We start from the raw sequence: 24288 nt of genomic DNA, 5'->3' as shown, positions 1-24288 counted from the left end.
AATAAGGGAGATAATCAAAAAGGCAATATTTGCATGCTACCAATACTACTACAACTACCACACTACTCCATATACAGGATTAAGGGGAAATTTGAACTAAACCAAAAGACGATATGTCCATGCACATTGGCAAAACAGGGCATCTTGAGAATTGATTCGGGTATTAAGTTTGAGCTTTAAGAGAATACTTCAAGGGGAAAATCATTTCACCAAAAGGTAATATGTTCACATTATTGCTAATACTACTGCTACTGCTACAATTACTGCTACTACTTCTATTGCAACCACTTGTAGGGCTAAGAGCATTGAGATGACAATTTAAAAATGTATATGAACATAAAGGTTATCAAAAGGACATATCAGCTATGTCATAGCAATGGCTAATTGTATTAAGTTGAAACTTCCAGGACTTGATGAGAGGGATGATCAACTGATCAAAAGGCAAGGAAATAGTTGAATACTACTACTGCTAGTAATACTATCGCTATTCAAAACTATTACTAGTTGTGTCATTGCTACTACTGTGACTACTATTACAACTATGTCTAAGAGTATGTAAGTAAAATTTTCAAGAAATTTTTAAGAGTGAAGATGAGCTGAACGAGAATACGCCCTCTGTACGTACGATGTCAAAAGATTGTAACGGCAATATCTTACGAACAGTTTGGTGTGGAAAGTTGAAACTAACAGGGTTTGTTGTGGGGGATGTTGAACTAACCAAAAGAAAATATGTACATCCTAATGCTACTGCTTCTACTTATACTACTACTACCGTTACTATTCTTCTACTTCTATTGCTACTACTGGCACTAAAGCTTAGGCTACAACAATTAATTCTACTGCTACTACTACTGCTATTGTTATTAAAACTAAGGATATTAAGGCGAAAATTTTGGGATTTCTAGAAACTGTACGGAACTAAATCGAAACACACTATTCCCCCACAGGTTGTCAAGCGGACGAATCAGATATGCCTCAGGAATGGTTGCTGGTATGTATTAATCTGAAACTTTTAGCGTGTGTTGAAGGGGATGCTGAAGAAACCAAAGGTGCTACACGCATACTGCTAATGATGCTGTTATAATTATTGCTACTGCGCAAGCTAAGGGTATTAAGGTGAAGCTTTTAAGGAATATTTTGGGCGGATGCTGAACTAATCGAAACAAACTATGAGCATATAGACTTTCAAAAAGTTGAAAAAGCAATATCTGAAGAACAACTTGTATTATCAAGTTAAACTTTTAAGGGTAAGTTGTGGGGGATTTTGCTCTAGCCAGAAGGCACTATATGTATACTTTTAATACTACCACTACAGTTAATGTACTAATGATGCTAAGGTTATTAAGATGAAACTTTTAGGGAACGTTTCAATTAAAGGAAAAAAAATGTATGCATCAGGTTTTCAAAAGGGCATATAAGCAATATCATAGGCACCACTCTATAATAGGTAGAAATATCATTGAAACTTTTAAAGGAGCTAATTCAATTCAAAATTAAAAGCTCTGGTGCCCTTTTTAAGGGTAACAAGAGATTGGAGAGCAAGCAGCCCTTTTCTCAAGCCCATTCATTTTCCAAACGCATCCAGTGAAATTTTTTAGACAGGCATTTTGTTCAGCATAGTAGAACGGTCCAGCAACTATGTCTTTAGAGATATTAAGCATGTCAACCCCCTACAATCATGCTATTGGCCCATTATGCTTTAAAACTAAATGTTGTTTTAAAATAAATCTAAAGGCATTATGTTTATGATTGCCAGTAAGACACCTATTTAAATAAATAAAAAGAGTATAAGTGTATCCAGTTTGTTAAAGAGCATAGATAGAATCTATTTGGGAATGGTATTAAGTATTATTTTTCAGGTCCATTTCAGAAGCTATAAAATTAAACTAAAAAATTCTGTTTGTATTAGGATTAAAAATTGCTGAAAAAGTTTCTCCAACATACAAATAGCAATCCATACTATGGATTCTAATAGAAAAAACTGAAAATATGTAAAATATTAATGTCAATAAAAAACGAACAGGAATTAATTTAAAAAACTTTTTCCACAAAACAAGTTGCACTTTACGCAATTTGTACTTTACTGAAAATAAAATACGTTTGAAATGTTTTTACTTTTCCTACTTTGATAAATAAAAAATTATCAAAAACTTGAGCAAATTTTGTTCTGGTCTTGAGCAGGCATGGGGGTTATCAGCCCTAATCATGATAATTTTTGCTCGTTTTGAGCTTGACTCGGGTATTTATTGTAATTTCTGTTCGTTTTGAGTTTCATTTATTTATTGATTGTGATTTGTGGTATTTTTACGTTTGGAAGATTATGACTTGAATTTTGCTCATTCTTGGTTTAATGGAGCTCTTTAGTTTTCTTTGAAAAATTGTTTTATGGGAAATGTTTTTTAACATTTTTATTAATGGTTTAAAAAATGGCATTAAAAAGACCATAAAGTAGCTTGAGAAGAATAGTGGTTTCCCCATTTTTTTAAAGGTTTGATATGTTGATGTTATTTTTCATCATACTTACTCCTACTAAAGATTGAACACGGTTTAAAAAATCGAAAGAGAAATCTAATGAAACGGTAGTTCACAAATTTCTCTGCTATAGTAGAAGGCCACTAAGTGTTAGCGTATTTTCAGGAAATCGGCAATTTTTACTTTTTCGAATATCGTCTAAGGGCTTTGGAATGCTTCTCTATTTTAGGGCTATGAAATGCTTCTCTATTTTAGGGCTACGAAATGGGTCTCTATTTTAGGGCTATGAAATTCTTCTCTATTTTAGGGCTACGAAATGGGTCTCTATTTTAGGGCTATGAAATGCTTCTCTATTTCAGGGCTATGAAATGGGTCTCTGTTTCCTGGTGTGTTGCCAATTTGCTAGACTTCTACAAGTTTTTGTTAGCCAATCTGATAAAATCTGCAAGTTTTATTTTTTAGATTTTATGTTGGGCCCAAACAACCACATTTGGAATCAAATGACGACCATCAGTGTGACTGGTTAGAATCTTATAGAAGAGATTACATTATCATTGGAAATAGCAAAGAAAAGAGAAAATCGGAATGTCAGGTATTGCTTGTAGCTTCACCGTAGTTGTAAACTGTTAAAAATTGCATGCGAATTTAACTAAGCAGTTTCATTGACAATGTACTTCTGTCAGATTTTAGAGTGAAAAATATGGTAAAAGTTGTTATTTGAGCTGTTCAGAAGACAAATTCGTCGAATCCAACGTCAAGGCCAAATTTTTAGGTAAGAATTATAGCAAATATACGTAATTTATTTTAACTTTCCAGATGTTAGGGAAATTTTTCAAAAATAAGGAATAATAACCCAGAAGTGTTGGTCATTCAATTATAATTTTTTCTCGGAGGCAACTTGGCTAATTTTCATTAATACCCCTTTGACTAACATTTAGTTAAAAGAAATTCTCCGTACTCAAATATGTATGTAAGTAAAAACTATGAACAAAACCTGGTCCCTTTTCCACCTAATGATTGGCGATTTAATTGAAACTAGCATCACATCCTCTGTGATTTGTCGATGCTGGCCATCACCAGTTCGTTTTCTGACCAGGGTTGCCACCGAGGTTACGTTCGTACGGTTTTTGGTACGTTTTGAATGAAATTGTACTAATGATTGGACTGATAACACCTTTTATCTATGTGCGATCGTTTAGTCATTGGTATTGGCTTTTATGACGGTTTAGAATAATTTCTGTTAATTTGTGTTGAGCAATCTATTTTTTTCAAACCTGAAACAAAATTATACGCAACAATTTTTTTTAAAAGTAGCAAATGAACAATATTTTTTAATTTCGCAATCATTTAATGTTACAAAGAAATAAATCAATTATTAGGATGAGAAAATACCCACTTCACTTACCCGCATAGTAACTTAAGATAACATTCTCTTTCATTAGCTTAATATGGTCTTTTTTAGACTGAATATACTCATTTATTAAACACCTCTACTTAATTTGTACTCAGATTAAATTTTTTCTGGGTCCTAGATAAGTTAGTATAATTCTTATGTTTGAAGAATCTCTTCTATAGTTTTACTTATAAGGTTGTTAATAAATTATTTATGAAAATATAAAAGAGACGAACCAAATTTGATATATATCTTTTATCATTGTTGGTTACACATTAGTACAGATGATATATGTATTATTCTTTCCATAACAACCTCATCCCCCCTTTCTGATTGGTTTGACATAATATCAGGCTATATACAAAAGTTGATTTTTTTATATGGGATTATGAACAGCTGGTATTGACAAAATATATGAAACGGTAAAAATGAGCCATTTTTTGGTTATATCTAAGCATTGAGGTAGGTTATTTGAGCCTGAATTTTCGATTTTATGCTAAAATTTTTCAAAATATCATGGCCACTTTTTTTAAATTATACCCCCCCCTCCCACTCTGTGTTAGTAAATCTTGATCATACGAACGCCCTTTTTACTGAGTGTATAACCGTGTTTGTAATTTATGTCTCTGGAAAGTTTTCGTGTTAATTAAAAATATCACATTAATTTTTTTTGGGGTTGATTTTTTTTTAATATTCTCATATTGATGTATCACGGCAAATTAGGGGGGGGGGTGTTTTGTAATACAATGTGCACAAAAATTTTTTCAAATTAAAAAAAAATAAAAAAAATGGTAAATATTTTGTTGTAAAAAATTAGAAAAAAGACCATTCACCTACAAAACAACTTTTATTCATTAATATAACAACTAGACTACGGAACATTTTTAGGAAGAAGATAACAGTATGGTATTTGTAGTAAGTATTCTTAGCGTACAATAGCAAAGTGATACCACAACGGTAATAACATAGCCTGAGGCTGTGTTAACTTATGTTGTAATCTTATATGAGATATTATATTTTTTTTTAATTTGAAAATATTAAATATAAGTGAAATGTGGGTAAAAAAGTCAAGGTTGTGGATAGTTCTGATTCATTTTTTGGATTATTGATAACAAAAATCTTCATTTACCTTATATATCAAACTTTACGATGACAATATGTTTATTTCTTTAAACCCAGTGACGTTTTTAAACGCGGTTTTTTAACTCGTAAGCGCTTATTGAGAAAAAAAATTATATACTGTTTTGTTCATTTTGAAAATGGGTTTAATTTTTTTTTTTTTATTGTTTGACCTCCTCTCCCATAAGTTCTTTGTACGGACTTGTACGGACTTTGTACGGACTTTGTACGGACTGTCTGGACTTGTGAGACCCATCAAAACAGATTGAGTGTAAAATTATTTGTTTGTAAGTTTCTGAAACAGAATATAATTAAAAAGCATACTTTAAAATAATTGTTGATATGCTTGGTTTTGATTACTTAACCGATTTCTAAAGATTTGTTTAGATATAATAAAAACAAAACAAAAACTGTTTTAATCTACCAATAGATGATCTTTCGGTGTTGTCGCGGGAAATTTTGAAAATCTAGGAGGTGAGGCTGAGATCACGAAAATATGAAATATAAGACGGGAAAGGAGCTATTAAAATGATTGTTTTTGTATTTTTAAGAATCTATATTTTTTAAGAAATTTTTTATTGAAATTTAACAATAAATAAAAAAAAAACCTAGTTGTTTTTCTTATTTTCTTCAAAACTCTAAGCTATAACGTGTTTATTGATTTGCCTTTTATTTTCTACCCATTAATCAACCAATTTTTTTTAAAAACACAAACAAGTGCAATGAAACAAACAACACCCCCGCTACCCCACTCCGGAGTCGGGGGATATATCCCCGCCTCGGTGGGGGGGGGGGGTCTGGCGTGGGTGAAGGTAAAAGATAAGCAGGATTTTTAATTTTATTATGTAAAAAAAAAATTAAAATTATAAATGCAACGAATGTCCCCTCTCCCCTTTAAGTACCGCTCTTGATAGCGAAATTAAGGCACCCTTCCTTGAAAAGAGACTTTTCTATCAAAAGTTACGAAAAAGTTACGTTTTTAAGAGTTGGACGTTACGACATTTTTTCGTCTGGCGGTAACCCTGTTTCTGACTTGATAGATGTGCCTTCATGTCTTATGGATCTAATCAATTTGGTATCTCGAAAACTTCAGTAGCTCATTGTAAGAAATAAGTCAGCCACTTGAGTTTGCCATTATCTTTCATCACAATCTGTCAATATTTAGCTGTCTTTCTATGTTGATACCGTGCTTACATTTGTCACAATATGTACAGTAGAGATTAATATCCCCTTCCCCCCAAAAAACTCAAATAACATCAAAAAAATTTCATCGTCCAACACTGAATAATTTTCTTTTTTAAGCCAATTTGATTATGCCGACCTTTCCCTTGCGGTGGCTGTTTTCGGCCCAAGATGAAATGTATTTTGCGTTCTTTATTGTGCATGGTACTTCGCTCTGGCTTGATTTTTGGCGGGTAATGGGCGATTCAGCATTTTCTTTTTCAATGTGTGTACGTGTACGTTTTTTTTTTTAAGAACTAAACTAAAGAACTAAAACTAGAACTAACAGTTCTAAGTGCCCTTTTTAAAAATCGAAAGGGATTGGAGGACAACCAGATCCCCTCCCATGCCCTTTCTTGCTACTATCCCACCAAAGAAACCCTATCAAAGCTATGAGGCAGCTATTTTGTCTAGCATAGCCTAGTTGAAAGGTCGAATAAATATATCTGTAGGGATGAAATGACCCCCCCCCCAAGCCCTTGAGGCAAGGCCTGTAAGTTATGCAATTAGCCTATTATTTTCATATAGGTTTCTTTTTGTTGGAAAAGGGAGTATGTTTGATCCTGGGTGTCCAAAGGGGCTAAGGGTATTAAGGTAAAGTGTTCAGGGAATATTGAGGGGAAAGTTGAACTAAATCAAAACACGCTATGTGCATCCAGGCTGTCAAAAGAGCCTATCAGCAATGTCTCAGGAGCGGCTTAGGATATTAAGTTAAAACTCTCAGGGTATGTTGAGCTGACCCAAAGGCACTATGTACATACTACTATTACTACAACAAATACTAATCATACTACTGCGACTACAACTGCTAAGGCTAGGGGAATCAAGGTGAAACTTTCAGGGGATTTTCATTTAAATTAAACCAAACTATGTGCATGCAGGTTGTCGAAAGGCCGTATCAGCAGTACCTCAGGAACAACTTACAGTTTTAAGTTGAAACTTTCAGGGTGTCCATAGGGGGATGATGAACCCTCCAAAAGTTACTATATAAACAGTACTATTACTTCTACTGCCAATACTATTGCTACCAAGCCTAAGTAGTAGTATTGAGGCTACTACTAAGCTTAAGGTATTGAGGTGCAACTTTCAGGGAATATCAAGGGACATGTTGAACTAAATCAAAACACACTAAATACATGAAGGGTGTCAGACAGGCGTATCAGCCTTATCTCAGCAACCACTTAGAGCAGTGATTCTCAAACTGTGGTACGCGTATCCCATGGGGGAACGCAAAAATTTTTAGGGGGTACATGGCCGACCAACAAAAACAATAAAATAACCCTTTAACTCTACGACTGGCAAAGTTATCAGAATTGTCCCTTTCTGACTCTCATTTGGTTTCGGGAGGGGAATGTTGACGTAAGCACGCCACTAAGGCTTAGTCATCCGAGTGGATGTGTAGGCCGGCCAGTCTCTCGTGTCACTGCACTGCAGTAGTATTGCCTGTTATTACAAGCTCACTCTCAGTATTGTGTTATTTTTGTGGTGTGTTGTGTTATTATGCGGAAACTCAATCCTGTTCAAACAGTACGTCAGTGTATTGATTCAGGTACGTAAGTGATTTTTACAATGAAAATTTACATTGCATAAATGGCTCCTAAAGAAAAGGCCGTATGAAAATCTGAATCAAAGTTCTGGGCCATCAACTTCACAAAGTGAAAGTAATTCTGAACGTCTTATTACTAATGAGCAGCCCAAGGAAAAAATAAAAAATAACCCGAAAAACTGACAAATGAATCTGAAAGTAAAAAATAGAAAATATGACGATTTGTACTTAAAATTAGGTTTCACTTCGACTGGAAGCTGAGACGAGCCTAATCCCCAATGTGTTGCTTGTTCTAAAATTTTATAAACAACTCTGTGAAACATTTTCTCTTAAAACGCCATTTTAAAAGCAAACATAAGAATTTAGTAAAAAAGGAGTTACAGTATTTTGAATATCTTTTGAACGATCTTAAAAGTAGGAAAAACACAGTAAAACAGTTTTCTGGTGCAGAACAGAATGAAAGTGCTGTAAAAGCTTCTTACAAAATTAGTCATTTGATTGTGAAGGCTGGTAAAAACCATACTATTGGTGAAAACTTAATCCTCCTTGCCACAGCGGAAATTGCTTCTTGCATGTTTGGAGAGAAAGAGGCAAAAAAAGTTAAAAACAATTCCATTATCACATGGTACAGTTTCAAGGAGAGTTAGTGATATGGCGTAGGACATAAAAGAATAACTTTTTGGAGCCAATTGAGGTAGTCCTTGCTTTGATATACAACTCGATGAAACCACGGATGTCGTTGGCATAGCACAACTAATCGTTTTTGTATGTGGTTTATCAAAATGAAGTAATTGAAGATATTTTGTTTTGTAAAACACTTATAACATCGAAAAAAGGTGAAGACATTTCAAGTTTTTAGATTCTTTTTTTTTTCCGGAAACCAGCTCGAGTGGAAAAACTGTGTGTTGGTATGTAAAGAAGGTGTTAAGGCTATGAACCGTCACATCACGGGGCTTGTAGGTCATGTTAACAAGGTTTCAACTGAGTGTAAAGTTCACTCATTGTATACTTCAACGAGAGGCTTTGGTGGCTAAGAACCTCCCTGATAAAATTGTGAACTTCTTAAAAACTAGGCCTCAAAAATCTCGTTACTTTAAAATGTTATGCCAAGAATGGGGAGCCTCCTTGATAACTTATTGCTACACACTGAGGTACGGTGGCTTTCTTGGGGAAATGTCGTGTCCCGTGTATTTGAACTCCAAAAAGAATTACATCTTCTGTATTACTGATTCTCATTGGCTTTTGAAGCTTGCTTATTTTAAGTGATATTAAAAAAAAAAATAAACATCTGGAATTTATCCATGCAGTCCAGTGTTTCTGTCATTTCTGACATTTCAATGGTAAAAAATATCACTCGCTAAGAAAAACAAACAGAAAATAACAACTACGAGCCGTTTGAAAGATTACATCCATTTTTGCAAGATAATGAGAAAAACATATCTAATTTTACTGAACTCAAGACTCAAATGAGCCAGCATTTGAATGCATTGAAGATCCGCATAAGAGAGTACTTTCCACCCTTGGAGAAACAGTTAGACAGGGTACGCTGCCCCTTTAATGCTGATGCTATGGACACTAACCTAACTACCTTTCATAAGGAGAAACTCATTGAAGTCTCATGTAATCCCATGCGAAAAATAAATATTTGACTGTTGTTACTACATTGTTATATTTCTGGATCGGTGTTGGGAAGGAATACAAAGAACTGTCAAGCACTGCTGTTAAATTTCTTGAAGGGATTTCCACCACTTATTTATGTGAAAAGGGTTTCTCCAGTTCAACCTATCTTAAAAGTAAATCTAGAAACAAATTAAATGTAAAAGATGATTTAAAATTGTATTTAACTAAGTTAGAACCCAATTTAGATAAACTGTGTAAAGAGAAACAAACTCATCCTTCTCACTAATCTCTTTGAAAGTGCTTATTGTTCTTTAAATTTTGTGTGTATTTGTTTTTAAATAAAAATGTTTGTAAAAAATATCTCTTTGTTTTTACTTAAACATTTAGCGTATTTAAGTTAAAAGGGTTAAGGCTTTAAGATTTGTTCAATATTTTAGCTATAGTTTGGTTAGTACCGGTAACTGAGAAGGGGTACCTAAGATGTTTTGTGGGTAAAAATGGGTACAATGTCTAAATAAGTTTGAGAACTGGTGGCTTAGAGTATTCAGTTAAATCGTTCAGGGTCTTTTTGAGGGGAATGCTAAACTACCGAAAAGTACTTTGTGCGTACTGCTACTACTGGTACTGCTAATACTATTCCTAAGACCAGGGGTATTAAGATTAAACTTTCAGGGAATGTTGAGGATGCATCAGCAATATTTTGGGAGGGAAAGGGGGTTTTAATTTAAACATTTTAAGGGGTTGTTGATCGAAACAAACGGCTTTATGTACATATTACTACTACTGCTTCTACTTCTTCTAAGGCAAAGGATATCGCGATGAAACTTTAAGGGAATATTTAGGGGTGAGTTCAACTAAATCAAACCACAATATGTGCAAACCATTTGTCAAAAGGGTTGATCAGTACTATCCCAAGAACAGATTAGTGTATCAAGTTGAACTTTCAGGGTATGTTGAAAGGGATGTTGAGCTAGCCAAAAGGCACTATGTGCATACTACTACTACAACAACAACAACAAAAACTACTACCTCTACTACTACTATTATTACTACGACTACTACTACTACTACTAACTGTCAAAAGAGTACTTTGAAGGCAAAACTGTCAAAAAGGGTACTAAGATGAAACTTTCAGGGAATGTTGAAGGTTACGCTGAACTAAATCAGAACACACTCCGTGGATACAGACGGTCAAAAAGTCGTACGAGTAATATCTCAGGAACAGCAAAGAGTTTTAAGACTTTCATGATATATTGAGGAATTTTGAACTAATTCAAATGACACTATGATTATTCCAGGTGATCAAAAGTTTCTACCTCTGTTATCACACTAACGTCTATAGGAATTATGTCGAAACTTTTAAGGCATGCTGAGGGTTATGGTCGATGAAAATTTGTCTAATTTCAATGTTGTAACATGACAAAGGTCACATCCTATAGAAGGCCAAAGATTATGCAGTTATTTAGTCAATTCATTTAAATAATATTCCACGTACCCATCCATCCAAAGTTCTAAAGTACAACTACTATCAAAATTTGTTTAAGTCCACAAAAGAAGTTTTTCAAAGAAAAGTAAAGAGCTACATTAAACCTAGGACGAGCGGAAAAAAGTCAAATAGTAATTCAATTGTAAAACGAACATAAATCACTATCAATAAACAAGTGGAATCCAAAACGAACAGAAATAGCAAGAAATAATCAAGTTAAACTTAAAACAAACAGAAAGCACATCAAACCGAATTAGGACATATGCCCCCTATGACTTGTTAGACCAGAATGTCATTTGCATCTTACTGGAAACAAAATACTTTTTAAATGTTTTCTTTTTTATAGCGCTAATAAATACAAAATTGCCGAAACTCATGAATAAATAGTAATATATATATATTAAACTGACAATCTGCATTTTATTAAATCTTTTTGGTAATCGAGGTCAGTATGATTTTCTTCTTTTATTTGTACATTTTATAAGCTCACAGCTCGAAATAAGAATTGTTCCAAGCGAAGTGTAAATGACGTTATGTTCTTCAAAAGGCATAGGGAGTGTTAGCCCTACACTTTGCTGTAGTTTCTGTTCGTCGTAAGTTTAACTTGATTATTTATTGTAATTTCTGTTCGTTTTGGATTTATCTTGTTTATTAATAATAATCTATGCTCTCATTTACACTTGAATTACTACTTGACTTTATTTCCACTCATCTTAGTTTAATATAGCTATTTACTTTTCTTTGAAAAACATCTTTTTGTTCGAATTAATTGTTGGATAAATCTATCCGTCTATTTGAGAAAAAAGGAAATAATAAAACTTAAAAAACTTGAACATATTTTCACTAGGCAGATTGATATCAAAAAGAGCACTGAGTCTTTGCTTATAATTTTCTCCGCATTTTATTTCATGTGCATGATAAATTGTGTTCCTGAGTATTTCAATTCTAATAAAAATTTTATCTCTGGGAAGTATAGAAACTATTCAATTTGGTATACCTTACGTATAATATTAATTAGTCATGTGATCAATTGAAATTCATTAATTCTACAGCATGTCTTATAATTTCCTGCAATAAGATCTCATTTGATGTTGGATTAAACTTTGCTGTGGGTCAATATTAAAGTTTGAATCAAATAAAATGGTGTTCCAACCTACTTGGATAATTCGGAGAAAAATCGTACCTCTAATTTTTTTTATTATGCATCTCTTTCTCATTATGGCAAGATCTACTTTCTTTTGCTAAGCCTTCTTTTAATATCTTGGGCTGACCATGTTTAATCTCTTTAGTTTCTTCTTGCCTCATCTATAATTTTATATTGAAGCCCCTCCTTCCTCTCATTCCATCCACTATTTTAGCTTTAGTCTCAGTATTTCCAATTTCTACATGGACTAGTTATGCGAATTTTTTATTTTAGTTTTTTAACCCCGAAGCCTCTCTTTTGTTACCACTAAGTTACCACGGTTTTTTTTTTTGCGTGGTACTTACGGAGGATTATATTTCAAAATATAGGATATAGCTTCCGAGAAGAAGGATATCGGGAATCCCTCTCCATCACGTTTTTTGGACGTTTGCCCAGCTCCTAACTGAATCGAGCTCCTAACAGCTCATCTTGATATGGATCTTTTCCAACCTTGTTGCTTTAAAGACAATAGCAGATACAGGATTTTATAAATTGGATGGGGGACTCGCTGCCAAAAATTTACATTGCTAATTAAGCCTAACTTACCTTACTGATATTGAAAATTGCATGCCTCTGCTTCTATCCGTCATTTAGCTACCACTTCTATAAAGCTAGCAACAAAACACATTTATAGAAACACCATTAATATTATATATCTTATTGTCACCTCCTATTTCCGCTATTAGAAAATCTATCAATGACACTTTCTACACTTATGAGAATATTACGATGAAAATAAACAAAGTCATGTCCCGTGAGTCTTTCCTCTGTCATTTTATTTCTTAACCATGTTTTCAATCTTCTCAAGGTAGAAAAAATTTGCTCAAAAGACGCCACACTCACAGTTAGGGTCATGAGGATCTGCAAGATCACTGAAATATTCGGGAAAATATCAGCATTGCAGTTCTGTTTCTGTAAAGTTTTTCCTAGTGTTTTAGGTATTCTACCTGTGTCTGCATTGTTTCTCTCAGACGAAACCACTGAGGTTTCTATATTCTCGCTTCTCCGGTCCTTGCAGATCCACTAAAAGATTAGGAAGGGAAACCTAATACCGATCAGTATTGTGCTGACAAGCCATGAATTGTATCAGCGAATTGTTGTTTGTTCGTGTCGATGCAATTGACTGGCAATAAACTACTGAGTTTAAAAGTGTCCAACGTTTCTACGGAAAACAGCTTTCTAAGTCCGAAATGATAGTGTCCAACAAGGGAATAAAACTGGCTGTCTATAATATTCCTCGTGTGAACTGAATGACATATTAATTCTATTCGTTTGCTTTTATGATATCCTTGGGATTGCTGTTTCTGAGCCTAAATGGGTTGCTACTTTAATTGCCTCGTCAATTTTTTTTTATTCACTTTCACTCTTCGGGCGTTTGACCTGCAGCTGCGTAAGAAGGTCCATAACATGTCTTGCTGCAGATCAAGGTCCAAGCTCTTCTTCTGAAATAGCTGACTAAGTGTTCATAAATCAGTTCAGATATGTTACTAAGAGAGTGAATCGGATCCACCTAGTGTCTATTGGTTTATTGCAATACCACCTTTAACATTTCCAGAAATTTTCAACTTAATATGCAACTATAAAAGAGTGCAAGTTCTACAAAATAAAGCTGTTAGAACAATCTGTAGGTATGTCCAGGATGTGCATGACGCATGTGCTTGTTTTAGGTCCCTTAAGCTCCTTAATGTATGTCAGATAAGAGATTACCAAGCTGCAGTGTTTGTGTTTTAGTTTAAGAATGGTTTAACCCTAATGTTTTTAAGAATTTTTACCAAATTGATAGTGACCTACACAATTATGGAACTAGGCAAAGTGATAATGTAGTTGTGGATTTACGTCATGGTACCAGATCTTCATTTTCAATAAGACACCTGGGTGCATCAATATGAAATGAACTACCATTGAGCATTAGAGCGACGGAACACGTATCTCAATATAAAAAGAATTTAAAAGATTATTTATGGGGGGGAATTTGTTAAATTTTATTATGGCTGGTAGGTTGGATAGGGGAGGAACGAGCTGGTGTGGTAAGGGTGGTCTGGGAAGGTAGGGGTTAAGTTAAGGTTGGAAGGGCAGGGTGGGGGAGGGAGTTGAGTATTGATGAGTGATGGAGAATGTATTTGTTATTACTATTTTTCTTTTATATTTTATTTATCTATTATTATTTTTAATTTCGTTATTTATTTATTTATAATTGTTTTAATTAAATAGTTGAGGTTTAAGTAAATAGTTGAGTTAATAGGTAAATAGTTACGTGGACTTTCGCGCGATCGCAAACCTTCATAGGTTTTCTCCAGCGCGAAAGTGCTGTTTAATTTATTTATTTGTTTGTGAATGTGGATTAATAATAAACTTATGAACTCAAAATAACTATAGCCATTCGTGAGATATTGCAGATAAGCTCTTTTGACAACCTGGATACACACAGGATTCTTTCCACTGAGCCAAGCTAGGTCCCATGCTACTAAAACTAGTGTTCGTGTATTTGTTGTATTATTGTGACGAGTGCCACCATGGTAATTAAAATCTCAGGACCGCATTTATTTTAAAAAATTTAGCGTCTTTGAAATTCTTTTCTTCTCTAGAGAAAAAAAACCCTTCCAGAGACAAATGTTCTTCAAAATGGAAACCCTGATATCGAATCTAGGCAGGGGTACCAGAATTGGCACTCCTCAGAAAATTGGGGGATGGGGATGTGATTTTTTTTTCAGATTTTGTCAAAGGAAGATACAATACTAAATTTTTCATGTCGGGGGATTTTTTTTTCAATGGAAATACCGTCCTGAGGTGTTTTTCAAATTCTATAGGGGAGGGAGGAAATCTAGAGGTGATTATTCCCTCTCCCCAATTGTCATCCCTACTCTCAGGACGAGTATTTTATTATACAAAAAAATATTTAATCAATATTTGTTTAAGCGAGCTTAATATGCAGACATTTCTGTTAAATAACTGGTTATGCTTTCAAGCACATTGAAAGAATTTAATACCGATATTTATTATAGAGCATGATTTAAATTGTTTTGCTAAATTGTCGGCAGTAACCTCTGTGACTAGGTCATGAATGCAGGAAGTCTCAAATTTGTTTACGATTTACTCCAACTTTCCTGTATTTTTTGTAAAATTTGCTTGTTTTGTTTTAAACTGGATCCCCGCTCCTCCCCCACCTGCTGTAATAAATTTCAGCGTAGGTATCTTGACTATATATTTTGGTACTGGTGCGTTAAACGTACACTTTCATGTACTAATGAGAGACGAAACCCGCCAGACTGGTTATTTTCAAGAGACCGCTATTGAGAAATGGAATGCAAAGAGTAGTTTTCATTGCTTTTACGATATTTAAACTGTTGTTTTTTGGGGGTTAGGGGGGGAGGTACCTAGGTTAGGTCAGGTTATGTTAGGTTACGTATCTGATATATAGTATGCTTTAACCCCCATCCCCCTAATGTGCAAATATATAACCCAAATTTGTTTATAGACTATTATATATTCATCCTATTTTATTTTATTTCATTAGCATTAACCAAACTCGAATTTTTAGAAGTGTCTGTATAATGCACCAGTAGCGATATTTTATATTCGTAGTTTATATTATGGAACTTTTTTTTTGTTATTAAAATACACTGGATTAAAGTACATTTTTGAATGTTGAAATAGCCTTTTTATGATGAACTCCTTTGATTTTGCCTGGGGTCCACGTTTAAATTTAGCATTGACGGAGGAAAATTAATTTCAAAATTGTGTCCAGGGGGCTAAAGGGACTTTCAATGACTTTTCCAGTTTCTAGAGTTAACAGTATTTGGGGCACTTTGTTTAACACTAGACCACTCTGAGAGGTAACCCTTTTTAGTGGGTACATAACTGAATTTATCTAAAAAATCCTCAGCGTACGCAAATTTGCCCTCAGAAGATGTTACTAATAGATAGATAGACAGTTTATTTTAGTCCACCATAAAACCACAAAATTGAGTGTATTTTTTAGTATATCCAGTGTATACCAATTTCAGTGTATATTTATATCATTTCTGCCAACCCTTGGGACATATTCTAGAATATTAAAATTTAAATCCTGAGCTTGACATTTTTGGAAAAGTAAATAGGTCAAACAATATATACATTACTATTATTTTTTAATATCTCGTTTTTTAGAACTTGGGTTCATCGCAGGCAGTTTTTGGGATATCTTTAAGTGCTCGCCGACACTCCTGATTTGTGTATAGTTTTCCCTGCGTCGCTAAAAGTCTTCTGTGCGTTAAGTTTATCGTAACTTCTTATTATTATTAGTGTGAATAAAAAGCGCGTCTTTTGTATCAATTTTTTTTTTGTTAACAGTTGTAGTTCAAGGGTAGAATTGTCGGCCTAGTTAATAGGAATGCATGAGTTTGACTCCCATTGACGGAAAGCATATCAAACTTCCGTTACTTGTCAATAATACAGCAAATTTTTTTTCTCTTTTAAATTCTTTGAAAAATTGTCAAATTGTTTTCTGTCCAAATGTTTCTTGAAAATTAGTGCCTACGATTGCTGGTTTCTGACAACCAGCCTACATTTTCGTAGTCTAAATAAATTGCACTATTAAGTTAAAATACTTCTTTGGATTGCCGCTAGTTTTGACCGCCTCAGGTAGTGATAGTGCTTCGTGATCAATCTCGCTATAAAATGTTAGGAAACAGTTATTACTTCATATTACCACATTGTTGCCTTGTCTCTATTTCTGGATTGTCGTTTTCTTCTTTTTTGTGCTAGACAAAATGATAAATTAGCTGCTTCTTTCATTTTTCATTATGATAGATGTCATTTATGTTGACTTGTCTTTCAGAACTCAGCCGTTAATCTTCCTTTGAAAAAACAGGATAGCCCAGTCAGTATAACAAAATCCATAGCCAAGGATGTGAGCAAGAAGTGTGGCCCAAGTAAATCAGAAAAAGGGTGCACAGTTCTGAGTGAATCCAGTAAGGATAAGCCTGCGCCAATATCTTGCCAAAGTGTTGATAAGCTTGCAGAGGAAAAACTAGTCAAAAATTTTGAGAATGAACGAAGCAAATGCAAAGAAAATAGTGATGATGATGAGGGAATTGCTTCAAATCAAGAAGTACCCGTCCTGCCATCTGTAAAGAAGCTTGCATCACTGTTCAAACACACTGCTGAAACAAACGAAGTAAGTTTTGGCAGTTTGGCTGTTTTGATCTTTTCTTCCCAGACACTTTTTTTCTTCTTTTTCTTCGTATTTATTTCCTTTTCCTTCTAATATTGCTAACCAAAAGTAATTTGGTTACATATAAAACTATAGCTTTCTTTTCTGTAATTACATCTGCTGATTCCAAAAATTATCAAGGGATTTTTTTATTTTTCACTAGTTTTGGTTGCGATTCTCAAAGCTGCTTTGTAGAGTTATTGTGCTAAAAATAAGTGGAAAAGAGAAAATCAAAAGTTATTTTTGCAAAAACAGTGGGTGCTAGCTCCCAAGAACTTAAAAATATTACGAAAAAATGCAGATGATGAGAAAACTGAAAAAAGATCAAAACCAACAAAAAGTTACTTATGATAAATATTTAACAAAAGAAAAAAAAATTGAAAAATGTTTTTATGATTACTTCCTAGATTACTTAGATTCTGCTTTAAATTATGGATAATAAAGATAAAATATGAAACATATTCCCTTTTAATTCTAGACCTGACTCAGACGTATGTCATAAGTTGAGCATAGACTTGACAATTCCAGGTGGCTATTATCTAGCAACCTCCAGATTAGTTGTAATATTTCCAATTGGTAAGAGAGAAAGAGAGAGAGAGAGAGAGAGAGAGAGAGAGAGAGAGAGAGAGAGAGAGAGAGAGAGAGAGAGAGAGAGAGAGAGAGAGAGAGAGACAGAGAGAGAAAAAAAACAGAGCAAAAAAATATCCTTACTAGAAAGGATTTTCTTAATTAATTTCTTAAACGAAGAAATATCCAGTATTTTTTATGTTCCAGTCAAGATAATTCCTATTTCTGATTACCCTACGAGGGACAGAGAGGGTTGACCGTGTTGAAACGACCAATGGGACATTGAATATTCAATAAAATATTTTTAAATTATTTTCTGCAGATGAACATTTTGTCTTCAGTCGGGCGTATAGCACATACAACTGTATTAGGCAGTCTTTGAGACAGAACAGTGATGGCTCGTTGAAATTTAAATTTTTGGTCTGTTGATTTTTGTGAATAGGTTGGTTTTGTGACGGCCAAAGCGATTCACTGCAGAAATCAGTCAATGGCCAGGTCAATGCCCAGTTCAACGGAGTGATATCATCATCAATCATCAATCATTTTATTAATGCTAAACTCTATTACAAACGTAAAGAAAAATTATTTGGCCCAAGAAGCTTGGCTTGTTGTGGGCCTTACAACATAATAAAGCACTAAAACAAACATAAATATTACTCTAAATCAAACAATATATATGAAATAAAGATTAAAGAGAATAAACGCTACCATACAGTAAAGAAAAAAAAAATATGTAATAATAACGATATATAAGGGAAAAACACAAAAAGGAGAAACACTAGGAAAAGAGAAAACAGGGAACATAAACGAAGGAGAGAAAAATTACTAAACTGGAAAGACACGACGAATAACTGCCTTTGCAGACAGAAATAACGGGACATCTGGTGGGATTGAATTCCATAACTGAATTGATTTATAAACAGGAGACCTCTGGGCTGCTTTAGATGAATGTTTGGGTAAAATAAGTCTACGGGAAAAACTACGTAAAAAAGTCAAGTACCTATCTGAGCCTATCCGTGAGAAAAATTGCTACAGAGGCGGTAGAAGTGTGCCTAGAAAAGCAGAATTCATTAACTAAAGATTAATTTTACCCACAATACGATCCAGCGGAGCTATTCGAGTATCATTATAAAGATCAGAGGAAGGGTAATGCCGAGGGAGAAGAAAAGTAGCCTTCACTGCCCTATTTTGGGCTCTTTGAAGTGAGCAGAGAAGAGATTTATTAGTATTACCCCAGACAGAGGAGGAATAAGAAAGGTAAGGAAAAATAAAAGCATAATAAAGAGAAAGCATAATATCTTGGGGAAGAAATGAGTTAACCCGGTGCAGTATTGAAGACTTGCGGAGGATGAGGGAACGGGTGTGAGTTATATGAGGCTGAAAAGAGAGAAAACAGTCAAGATACACACCAAGAAATTTCACCATAGTAGCTTGTGGTATAACATCATTCCCATAAGTCAGGATGATTGGCTCCTTTACGTCTCTCATACGATGAGGGGTCCTGAAGTGTACAATAGTACCTTTTTTGGCTGTTGAGAGTCATACTATTTGACCAGCACCAATTTTTAACTTTATCATGAATACCTTGAGCTAGAGAAGTGGCAGATGGCAGGTCTACTGTAGCAATGAAAAAGTTACTGTCATCAGCAAAAAGAATAGGGTGCACAAGGGGATGAAGACCATCAACGAGATCATTAATGTAAATTAAAAACAAAAGTGGTCCAAGCACAGAGCCCTGTGGGACACCCTTCAATATAGGCAAAGTAGTGAAAGAATTACCATTAACTGAAACATACTGAGATCTTCCCGACAGATAAGACCTTAACCATTCTAGTGGGACTCCATGTACTCCAAATGAAGATAGTTTAGATAAAAGAACAGAGCGGTCAACCATATCAAAGGTCTTTGAAAAGTTTAGAAATAAACCCAAAACACGCTAGCCCTTTTCCAAATTGAAAAGCACAATCTCTGTTGCATCTGAAAGTGCGTACGAGGTAGAGGAAGCGGGACGAAAAACATGCTGATTGTTAGTTATGATAGGATTTCCTGCAGTCATATTAGTACTAAAAACAAATGAAGAGAGTCTACGATACACTACTCTTTCAACAACCTTAGAGATGACAGAAAGAAGAGAAATGCGTCTATAATTTGAAATTAGAGATGAATCACCTTTTTTATGTAAAGGTAAAACATTAGCAACTTTAAATAAATGAGGGAAAATACCAGAAGAAAGAGAGAGGTTTGTTATGTGTGAGATGGGGTTAGAAACAAACTGACCAAATTTTTTAAGAACATTATTACTCAAACCAAAACCATCAACTGAACGGCTACTTGGAAGCTGGGAAATAATACTATAAATTTCAATATCACAGCATGGGGAAAGGAAAAACGACTTTTCTGCTATGGGAAAACTACTTACTCTACTCTTGGGTTGAATGGGAACTGAAGGAAGAGTGGTGAAATACGAATTGAAGGCATTTGCTGAAGAATTTTTATCCACAATAGATCCATCAGCATTCCTGTAATGACATGGGGGGACTGTTTGAGTTTCTTGCGAGAAATAGCTTCATTAACTACATTCCAAAACTTTCGCAAGTTCCCCTTACACTCATCAATTCGACGCGAAAGATAGAGCTTTTTGGCTGCATGTACTGAAGTTGTAAGTATATTTTTATAATGTTTATACTTCAAAAGATCATCCTGTATTTTACTTTTACATGCAACCTTGAACAGAGACGCCTTCATATGTGTAGCATTGATCAGACCTATAGACATCCATGGGCATTTGGGTTTCTTCCTAAGAGGAAAATGCTTATCCAACAGAGCTCCCATACGACACACAAATAAACTTGTTGCACATTCAACATCATTAGCTTCAAGAACAATAGACCAATCATTACTCTGAAGACTAAGAATTAAATTAGAAATTTCGTTATCTGTAAAAGTTGTAAAAGAAGACTCACCTTGCTCATTCACAGCAGTCTCAGTTTTAGGCCCAAAAAGTGATAAATAAATAGGAAAATGATAAGACGGATTAGTGAAAACAAGATCACAATTAATGTCCAAATTAGGAGAATGAGAAACGAAAATAATATCAAATAAAATAGCAGAACTTCTTGTAGCAAAAACGCGAGAAGGGTAAAAAATTGAAGGAAGTAGCACAGAAGAAAAAAGCATATCAAAGAGATGATCACATTCATCACTTGATCCAACATTTAAATTACAACTAAAATCTTCCAAAACACAAATACGTTTTTATAGAAAGTCCCAACACAAGATAGCTAATTAAGCAAATCATAGAACAGATGTGTTGGAAAAGGAGGGGGCTTATAAAACAAACAAACAGTATCACATCCAAACTGGCTTTTAAGATCAATGACAAGATAATAAACAGTTCTACTATTAGACACTACTGAAGTAAACAAGGATTCAAGGTCATACCGTCTACTAAATTTAATATCAGATTTTATAAATAAAGAAATGCCCCCTGAGCACTTTGTTACCATTCTAGGGACATGAATAGCGATATAACCATGCATATCATAAGCTGTTAAATAATCACTATCAGATAATCATGTTTCTGTTAAACCAATTACATCAAAAGGGCAAGAATTATCAGACCACAAATATGATTTCAGACAATCCCACTTATCTTGTATCCCATGTACATTCAAACAAAATACATTTAAGCAACGATTTAAAGAGAAAGAGGGCATAATTTTATCACAAAAAGCAATAGTAGTGTGAAAATTGCAACTAGAATTAACCATAGATTCAAGAAGAGGGTCAAGTGCGTGGGCTTCTTGTTTGCCAGCACTACTTGGTTGCTCAAAGATAACTGATTTAAGAATAGAAGGATTCAAAAGAAAAGAAAAATCAGCCAGATTTACCACACATAACAAATGCACACAATATCTTCACAAATGAACAAGATATCAAACAAACAGACAGAAATAGCAGAGGGTAAATTGAAACTAAAAAGGTGAAACTTATCGGCAACAATGAAAAGAAAGAGAAGAAAAAAAACCCTGCAAGACAAATAACAATAACAAGCTACAAAGCCAAAAAAAAAATTAAAAAAAAACAAACAATTACAAGTACAAAGGCAAAAACAAAATAAAGAAAAGGTAAAACAATAAAGAAGCAACCAGAGGAAAGAGTTATCAACGGTTTATGGAATTTACTTAAAAGAATAGTGTAAAACAAAATAAATGCAAGCATAAGTAAAACCATTAAATCATAAAGAGTTAAAAAAAACAAAAAAAAAAAACAACAGAGCTAAAAGGGGAAAAATGGTTTATTTCAGTCCTGGGAGGGGCTTGGATGGGCTGTAGTTGACTGATGGAGAACATCAACTTGAGATGCCTCTTTAACAGTAATCACTTTACCATCAAAAAGCTTGGTAAGTATTTCTCCTCCACTAGACCATGTAGACCTCTTCCCAAGCTTTGATTTAGCATAATTAAGTAGCTGAAGTCTAGGCTTTGTAAGTGACTCAGAAATAAAGACACCACTACCTTGCAAACCTTTCTTTTCTCTAAGAATAACCTGCTGCATTCTTGGACTACAAAATTCCACAACAAGTGGGCGAGATTTCAAACCTGAGCCTTGTTTTCCAATCCTTCTTAACAGAAAATATGTCGTTCTTAGTCAAAGGACTACCAGGAAACCTAGTACTGCAAAATCCAAGAAATTTGCTTTCAGAAGCTTCTGGATAAGGGTCTTCTTTGAAACCAAATAGGATCAGCTGATTTGAAATTTTCATTTGGTCAAACTGATCACACAGATGATCCACATTGATTTGAATTGGTTTCAGAGATTTTTGCAGCTCTGACAAACCTGAGTCAAGCAAATGAAGAGATTATTCAAGCTTTGACATCCTCAAATCATATTGTTTTAGGGATTTTTCAACAAGCACATCAAAATCCATTTTAAGACTATTGTATACCTCTTGTTTAATAATTTACATGTTGTTAGCATCAAAAGCAGCAGGCACATGACTAGAGGCAAGTTTTTAACAGAGGCCTCAACCAAAGAACCAACCTCATTAGACAGTGCCTCACTGACAACTTCTGCCATAGTAGATTTAAGGTTTTGGTCATTAAGTGAATCTGCAATTAGCTTCTGCTTGTTTTTAAGGGTGTTAATGTGTGAGGTGAGCATAGTAATCCGCTCATTAATAGATTCAGCTGTACTGTACTGGGTGGAGCAGTCTGATATCATCTCTCTGTGACAAGATTGTCTATGGCTCTTTTTTGAGTTGTCACCCATGTGGGCGAAAATGAACTCCAAACTAGGCTAATCAAGCTACAAACTAACAGCAAAAGGCAAAGGATCTTCTGGCTGACACAAACAATTATAAAAAGGTTCTAATAACAGCTACGTAGAGGTGTAGGCACCAGGCAGAAAAATAAAAAGACTGTACCTGGGGGGTCCCCAATTGCACCCCTGGGTTTGGGGCTGCTAGGCTTGCCTGCCTTCTCCACTGGACTGGTAGGCAGGCTAAACCAGTTCTTCAGACAAATTCAATTTAACGAGAAGGTTAATGATGCCAGATATTACACTTAAACAAGCAATAAAGATTCCAATGTGCTTTTTATTAATTTATAGCAGAAAAGACAAAACTGCACTTACTATTGTCCTACCTGACATTTGCTGATTGGTCGTGGTTATTTTTTTTTATTAAAATAGCAAATTGGTATACAAAATTAGCCTGTTTAAGACGCGTACAAATAGCCCACGTTGATTTCCTTTTAAAGTTTAAGGAATTGATGGCGTTGTAGCTATTTGAACTCCTCATTGTTCTAGTATTTGTTGCCCCTATGGTCCGTTCTGATGTATGGGAAAATCAACGAGAAAAGTCAATCGATACGAGGGGAAAGTGTTCAAACGGTAGATGCAAAATTTTTCCTAAAAAGCTCAGATAACGTGCACTTGTACACACCAAGTCTTTAAGCTAAATTAATTTCTTGCCAAGTATCGTTTTATTTCGTGTTAGTTTTACACAAAGGATTACTTGTACTGGATAAAAATTGATGGGTAAGAACCACTAAATCTCGGACTTTCGCGTGCTTAATAGTTGACATGCTTTTCAATTTTAAAAATACTTGCTTGTTTTTGCTCGACGACTTACGAAAAACCGATCAGTAACATAGGGGAACTAGAAGAAATTCCTATCCCCAAAACCGATCGGTACTATGGGAAAAATCGATCGGTTTTCCCATAGCACTTATCAGTTTTTGAGCGTTTCCTCATGCTTCTAAACGGGGTATTAGTGAGAAGAGAGTTTTTTCACATTTTACCTTCTTACCTTCTTCATTTATCTTCTAGGTAGGTTCTCAAGAAAAAGGAAAGGCGAGGAAAGCGAATGAGTCGACCGAAAAACATGTCGCAGGAGTAATACCTGGCGATAGTCAAAATGTTCAAAATAAAGTTAAGAACTTGAAAGACGAGGAAATTGGAGTATATCGAGTTAGTTTTTAATTAATTA

General features: G+C 34.5%; 1 protein-coding gene across 2 annotated transcripts in view; it reads left to right on the top strand.

Annotated features, from left to right (window-relative positions):
* Positions 1–24288, top strand: part of LOC148947683 (uncharacterized) — a 232109-nt gene that overhangs the window by 194801 nt on the left and 13020 nt on the right. For both annotated transcript variants that reach the window (XM_089095360.1, XM_089095361.1), the window contains 3 exons: positions 2935–3064; positions 16857–17195; positions 24129–24269. In XM_089095360.1, coding sequence (XP_088951486.1) covers positions 2935–3064; positions 16857–17195; positions 24129–24269 — 610 coding nt within the window. The remainder of the gene's footprint in view (positions 1–2934; positions 3065–16856; positions 17196–24128; positions 24270–24288) is intronic.

This window comes from Artemia sp. Qi Xiang Cuo, chromosome 10 (assembly GCF_049724085.1).
Source record: "Artemia sp. Qi Xiang Cuo chromosome 10, ASM4972408v1, whole genome shotgun sequence".
Taxonomy (NCBI): domain Eukaryota; kingdom Metazoa; phylum Arthropoda; class Branchiopoda; order Anostraca; family Artemiidae; genus Artemia; species Artemia sp. Qi Xiang Cuo.
This window is presented reverse-complemented; position numbering and strand designations above follow the sequence as displayed.